A 7,550-nucleotide genomic window follows, 5' to 3' on the forward strand; every position below is an offset into this window, starting at 1 on the left:
TTCAATTGTTACCTCATTGTTTGACACTGGATTCTTCAGGAAATATTCCTATTCTAGAAGAGTTCATAATTAGAAATTATCTCAGTGTAGTAGCCATTTTTAACTTGTGTGTAGTTTCCTAATAATTTTAATTCTTGGGTTTTATCATTCTATTCTGTGCATTTAAAATTCTTGTCATGAAAATTATCTTTTGAATCATTCCCCATTTCCAGAGTTATAGAGCTAAGCTAACCCCAGGAAATGAAGGTGAAACAGAGACAGAAGCAATGTGTGCCTTTGTCCAGCAGTTCTCTGGCATGGAGTACAATAAGGTAATGATAGTTGATACTGTTCACTGTTATAGAACATATGCATACATGTAGACATAACGATATTTACTATAAGAGTGTGTGTGTGTGTGTGTGTGTATTTCCCTTTAATAAGTACACCGTATTTTGTAGTAACACTTTGATTGAAATGTATATTTATATATATTCTGTATTATTTGCAGTTGCTGGAGGTTCTTTTGCCCCTACCAAATTTGGAAGCTCGTGCTACTGCTGCAGCAGACCTGATTACTCAAAATCACAAAGATATCAGCCATGAGGCACTCACTTTTGCTGCTGTTTCCTTTTACAACAAACTAAAGGCAGCAGACAAGTATGTACCAGAATCCAAATATCACGGCAATGTGACACTGCTGAAAGCAAAAACCCACAATGAGTATGGAGAAGGTCTTGGAGGAGACTACAGGCTTTCAGAGGTTAGTCTGAAAAATTACATGACCATGGCTTTTCACCTAGTAAGTTTTCTCATCTTAAAGAAACTTCAGCCAGCTGCACTCCTGATGTGTTACAAGTAGAAATAAGTCGTATTAATTTCGCTCCTACTATATGCCATGATTCTCCCAAAATATTGTTGTTATTATTGTTGTTGTTGTTGTTGTTAAAATAATAACTTATTTTAACCAAGCTAGATAGCCAAGAAAAAGAATATAAAATCACTGTGAACTCTTATCTTAAGTGCTTAAGAGATTTTCAAGAACAATCAATCACTTTTCATTCTTAACTGCCATACTTTCCACAATGGAATAATTGCAAGTATCACACCAAAGCTTATCTAAATAGTGCACAGAAAAAAAAATTAGTAAAAAAAAAGTAAAATAAAGATTCTCCCTTTCTTCATCATTAAAGTTAGAATGAATAGTGAATCACAGGATGAGATCTACATGGTATCTTTTCTTACCTCTTGACCTTTTTTGGCACTCTTCCATAATTGCCAACTTTGAAGCAACTATATATATGATGCCACTGTCTGTATTGATTTGATGCAAATATAGCCACAATCTACCCAGTATTCACTATAGCTAAAGATAGTTTAATGGTTTCTAAGAATGGATATGTGAAAGAAACGGGAATAAAAAGACCTTGCTTTTGTTGTGACTGATTAAAAGAGATCCAGAAAAGAAATATGGGAAGAAATCTAGAGAAAAGAGCCAGCATTACATGGGAAGAACATTTAAGATCTCAAGCAAGCATTTCTGGCTGAAATTTGTAATGTTTTCTTCTACATCTTTATACCCTTTTCAGGTCTGCGATGGGAAGGTGTTTGTCCATGTTGTTGAAGGAGACCATCGTACTGTCCTAGAGGGAGAAGGCGTTGAATCTATCATTGGGATCATTCACAGCTCAATAGCAGAATCTCGGGACAGTGTTCGAGAAGGCTAGATACTTCTGAAGGCTAGATAACCCCAAGAACTTTGTCATCTGCTCTACAGCCAAGCCTAGGAAGTCTTATTGAATCAGCATCTCTTTCCAGTACAGTAACATTCTTGTTGCGCAGTTGCAAGGAACAATTCTGATGGCAACAATCTACATCATTTGGCAGAGAAACACAAAATTAGGAGCAGATGTGTGTATGTGTGTGTTGTACTATGTATTGTATTGTATTGTTGTCTAGAAGTATTCCAAAGGATAAAATGGAATTAACCAAGTCCAGTGACCAAGGATGGAAGCTACAACTGATTTTGGAGACACATATGTCTGTGAAGGGTCAGTCTGTAGCAATAACAGTACATTAATTCCACTGAGGCTCTTTTGTACCTATTATTTTTAACTTGAAATAGTCTAGGTATTTATTGCATTGTTATTTTACTAGAGGTGCATTGTTTTAATTTGTAACTGACTAAACAATAAGAATGAAATACTCTATTTAAGAGTATATTTTTCTCCTGCTTGATCATCTTTTTTTAAAAAAAGAATTAAACTAAAATTTCTTTTAAACTCATGTCATTTAGAAGGAAAGGAAGGTTCCCCACACAAGCAAAGCCTTTCTCTGCTTTGCTTAGTATGGGCTTCTTTTGCAAAATTGCCAAACTTTTATTCAGGTTCTGATGTAAGGATATGGTAATTCTGGGCATATATAAATATATATATTGGCCAAGAGTGAGATCAAAACTTTAAATACTTCCTTCACTTATTTGGGAATGCATAAATTAAGTATATACAATCTTCCAAGCCCAATGTAAACATCGTCCCAAAATGCTTTTCGTTTAGTTTGTTTATTCCCTATTTGCTTATTTCCCTATTTGATTTACAGAGTTTCTTGTTGACAAGAATCTGAATCCTTCTTTCCCCATTCTTCAAGCAGAACCTGGTGGTAATTTTCAATATCTGCAAAACTTCCTATGTAAAAATAATTTAAAAATTATTGGAGTTGATTACATTTCTTCTTTTATTTTTGCCTCTTTTGTGTTTGAGATGAAGAGTCAGTGCATTTCTGCTGCAGTAATGATACAGTGGAGATACTCTGAAAAACCAGCAATGAAAAGGTCTGTAGTGCCTCTCCAAACTCTTTAGAGTCCAGTTTCTCAACTGGATTATTTTACTAGCATCGGGGCACACATATTTCATACTTGCTGAGAAGGAGTTGGCTAGCCATCCTCTGTGGACATGCAGCTAGATGCACGCTTTTAGTTCTTAATTAAGAAGTCTTTCGAAATCAAAAATGGAAAAAAAATGTCCATTGTGTTTGTGCTTTCCCCCCTTTTTTGTTTACATTAGGAAAAACTATGCATCTTTTTTTTCTGCAGCTGTTCTTGAATTAAACACTTTAAATCTGCCATATCGTTCATTGTCTATTTTTACATATCTTCCACTTTGCTTTAAAAAAAAAAGAAAAAAGATCTTGACATATTCAGATTGGAGTAGTTGATTGACCGCACATACATGTTTCCCAAGTATCTTAATCTGTGTTTTCCATATACTTTAAAATTTAAAGCTGGTAAAAACAAAAATTATGCCACAGTACTGTAGCATATGAATACCAATAGTAACTTCTCAGCAGGCTTTTGATAAGCAAGTCAATGGGAGAAGCCAGATTCACTTAAGAACCACATGCTTTACTTAAGAGCTGCAGTCATTCACTTAACTGCAGCAGAAAAGGTGATAAAATGGAGCACAATTCAATTGTCTTGCTTAGCAATGGAAATTTTGAGCTCCATTATGGTCATAAGTTGAAGACTAACTGTATTTACAGGAAAATTTCCTTCTGAAGGCAACCATTAAACCATCAGCATTAAAATGTTTTAAAGGGACATTATCAGAAGTTATTCTGCCTCATAATAAATAAACAATAACAAAACTGAATAAATTACCCATAAGATTATTCCAAATTGCTTTTGCGCTAAATTCCTAAAATGCAAGGTTCCACTGGCTGCTTCTAAAAACATTTCAACACAACATTATAAAGATTACATAAGCACATATTGCATGATTTGTGCCACTCACACCACTTTTTAAGCATTGTCACTTGCTCCACAGCTATTGTCTAGCAAGAACCACTGATTCACTTTTGAATGTTGCTTGTTACATTCAGTTTGCCAAATGCCAAGACTGGAACCTAAAACAACTACTGGGACTTAGATGTCAGGAAATAGTAACCTGTTCTGACCCCCCTCTTCGCTCGTTCACAAACGACAGTCAGACCGAACTTCAAAGGAAATGTCTTTATCAGTCCTGGCTCAAGCTGGCTGCGAGTCCAAAAATAAACATAGATAAAGTCTCTGGCAAAAAGTTACACAGCAAATGCAAAAACAAAAACTCTTACAGCAAACCAGGTTTACAGAAAGCAAATCACTTATCCAAGTGCCTCCTTGAATCATGAAACTGAACTCACGAACAAACGATGAACCACGAATGATGAACGTTGACTTCTGCAACTAAGGCGTGGCACCATCCATCTTTTATCTGCAGGAGAAGACCCTAACGAGCAACAGCTGCTCATTCCTGCATCCCAAAGCAACTCACAGCAAGCTTCTGCTGAGTCACAACAGTAACCATAGTTTTGCACTGTTTATTGCAAGACAGCAAGGTCATGTAAACTCTATTTGGTATCAATATTTTTTTAATAGAACTTGCTCAAATAAATACCTAATGCCACTCTTGTAACAGTCTCATATATAACTCACTGGGTGTATGTATAAATTAATGTAAAATTAATCATTATGTTGTCAGAATCAGTTGAGTCACAAATAGTATTTGAATAAGCTGTCTGTTTGAAATTCTCACAGGCAGTGCATGGTACCACTTGCCAGGTAGATGGATTTACAATAATTTCACCACAATCCAATTTACTATGCCTCCTCTTCAGGCTTCTCTTTAAAGTATCAGCATCTTTCCATCTTATCCCATAGCACAATGACATGTCAGGATGTTCCTGCCTTGTATTCCAAACCACTGGCTGCTATTGCTTCTGCATACTAAAAGGCATCAAGCAAAGATGTATGGTAGTCCTCAGGTTACAACCACTCGTTCAGTGATGATTCAAAGTTATGATGGTGCCGAACAAAGGGGACTTGCTATTAGCCACAAAGTTGGAGCTGTTGCAGCATCCCTGTGGTTATATCATTGCCATCTGAGTGCTTGGCAACAGTTGCAGTGTCCTGTGGTTATGTGATCATGACTGACTCTCACTTGCAAAGTTAACAGGTAAGTTGCGCATGCTCCTGTAGCTTTTTTGCCTCCCTGGGCATCTATATCCACCTGCACTCTATGGCACTTGCCCACAGCACCTGCCCATCCTGGGCACCCACTCGTATTCCACAGTGCCTGCCTACTTGGTGTAGTGCTACCTGGGACACCTGCATACCCACCCATGCTTGGTAGTGCTGTCCATTATATCTGCCTCCGTTCTTTCACATCTGCCTATGAATTTGGCTGTCCATTCTTAGCTGTCATCCACAGCTCTCACCTGCCAACCTCTTCCCATATGGTCAGGTGAGGCCCTCATTTAATGACCCATGCAGTTCTGGGGTTATGACTGCAACCAGGAAGCTGGAATTGCCATTGACAAGCCAGGGTGGTGCAGTGGTTAGAGTGAAGTTATGCAGGCTACTTCTGCTGCCTGCTGGCTGCCTGCAATTTGGCAGATTGAATCTCACCAGACTCAAGGTTGACTCAGCCTTCCATTCTTACGAGGTGGATAAAATGAGGACCCAAATTGTTGGGGACAATATGCTGACTCTGTAAACCGCTTAGAGTGGGCTGCAAAGCACTGTGAAGCGGTATATAAGTCTAAGATTTATTTTAAGTCTAAAATAGAATGTATAAGAGACAGGTTGTATTTTACAAATTACACTTTACCTAGTGCTGTGATTTCAGCCTGCAAACACAATGGACAGTAGAGTACGAGGCACAGGGTTCACCATTAGATCTGACTATCCCTTAATGTTAGCATTTATTGGTAATAGGGTTTCTTGACAATAAGTCAGGAATTACAAACCTGTAGGCTTTAGTACACCGTGTGTGTCATGTTACTGAAATGGACAAGTCTGAAATGTTTATGATATCAGTTTTGCCCCAAATTCTTCCCAAAGTCCCTAAAACAAAATAACAAAGTAAGCATTTCAGATCTGCTGTCTCCACTTCCAATCACTAGCCACGTCCTCTATTGTCTCCCATGTCAAAATAAGACTGTTCATCCCAGCAAATAGAGTGAATTACCTGAAGGTTAGGCTTGAACAGCATAATCAGATTTGAAAAGGATCCAGTGCTGTGGCTAATGGTATCAAGAATATAAAAATGAAGCAGTAAACTAGGGAAATGGAATACGGCATTCTGAGTCGCCAATGCTGCATCATCATTATACTGAAGTTTGAGGTTGAAATACTTCTCTGAGTATATAAAATATAAAAGTAAATACTTTTAAATAAAAAGACTTATCCTTTATTTGGCACACTATCGGGAGATTCTATTAATACTGCATATTACAGGACAGGACAGGACATGAGCATCTCACATACCAACAAAACAATCACCTCAGAATTGAGTGAGAAAAACTACAGGTAGTCTTCAACTTACAATAGTTCATTTAGTGACCGTTCAAAATTGCAATGGCAATAAAAATGACTTATGACCATTTTTCACACTTTCACACACTTATGATCATCATGTGATCTAAATTCAGAAGCTTGACAATTGACTCTTCTTTATGACCCCCCCTGGGGATCATGTGATCACTTTTTGTAGCCTTTTGACAAGCAAAGCCAACGGGAAAGCCAGATTCACTTAACAACCATATTACTAATTTAACAACCGCAGTGATTCATGAAACTGTGGCGAGAAAGGTCATAAAAGGGCAAAATTCACTTAACAAATATCTCATTTAGTAACATAAATTTTGGGCTCAGTTGTGATTGTATGTTGAGGACCACCTGTATTATCCCTTTCTAACTTGATCCTGGCCATGCTACAAAATGTTCTGGAGAAGATTATATTTCTACTTTGCCCCTAGAACCTTGCCTTCATCATCACCCCAGCCTGAGACTCTTGTCAGCTGTTACCAAGATAGAGGAGCATTTCCTCCTCATCTCCATTCTGTTGAAAAGCAACCTCAAGAGTATAAAATCCGAAGGGCTTTGCCACCCATTAAGTGGCAGGGCTGTAGTGACCTGAAAGGGAGGGAGGAGAGATCCTGGCTGAGTTTTCAGCAGACCCCTAAATGAGTCTTTCCCCCAAGGGTGCTTATTCTGGAGGCAACTGGACTTCTTATTTTTTATTTTGGAAGACATTTCATCTCATCCAAGAAGCTTCTTCAGCTCTGACAGGATAGTGGGAAATGGAAGGATTTATATTCCTTCCAGACAGCTGGTCATTTGCATCCTTTTAGACGGTCCTTGAAGCACTTGGAGGTTAATCTGTGTCTTCAGGGTCATCTGAGTGGTGCTCCTGGTTCCTGTAGTAATTTTTTTTCTTTGGAAATCCATTCCTACTCCCACACCATTCAAAGGGTGTTCATGCCAAACTGCATAGCTAAAAGTCTGTAGAGTAGAAGTCCAGTTGCCTCCAGAAAAAGCACCTTTGGGATAACCATGATGACCTGGATGATTGAGAATCTCTACAGAGTCTTTCCCCGTAACCCTAACCCTACGTTTCGTTTCTTTTCGCGGTGTAGGGTTTCCTGCCTAAGCAGGGGGTTGGACTAGAAGACCTTCAAGATCCCTTCCAACTCTGATAGTCTTTATTCTATTCAATTCTCTCTGCCGGGGAAGCCGACTTTCTTCAGCTCAGTAC

At 38.3% G+C, this 7,550-nt stretch overlaps 1 protein-coding gene across 1 annotated transcript in view; it reads left to right on the plus strand.

Moving 5' to 3' along the window:
* Positions 1 to 3,100, plus strand: part of FASN (fatty acid synthase) — a 59,762-nt gene extending 56,662 nt beyond the window's left edge. The window contains exons 41-43 of the mRNA XM_014057742.2: positions 213 to 311; positions 491 to 742; positions 1,569 to 3,100. Of these exons, the coding sequence (XP_013913217.2) occupies positions 213 to 311; positions 491 to 742; positions 1,569 to 1,706 (489 nt within the window). The 3' untranslated portion in view covers positions 1,707 to 3,100. The remainder of the gene's footprint in view (positions 1 to 212; positions 312 to 490; positions 743 to 1,568) is intronic.
* Positions 3,101 to 7,550: the final 4,450 nt, after the last annotated feature.

Source organism: Thamnophis sirtalis, unplaced genomic scaffold, assembly GCF_051295495.1.
Source record: "Thamnophis sirtalis isolate CommonGarterSnake01/CBP01778 unplaced genomic scaffold, rThaSir2_p1.2 scaffold_3, whole genome shotgun sequence".
NCBI lineage: Eukaryota > Metazoa > Chordata > Lepidosauria > Squamata > Natricidae > Thamnophis > Thamnophis sirtalis.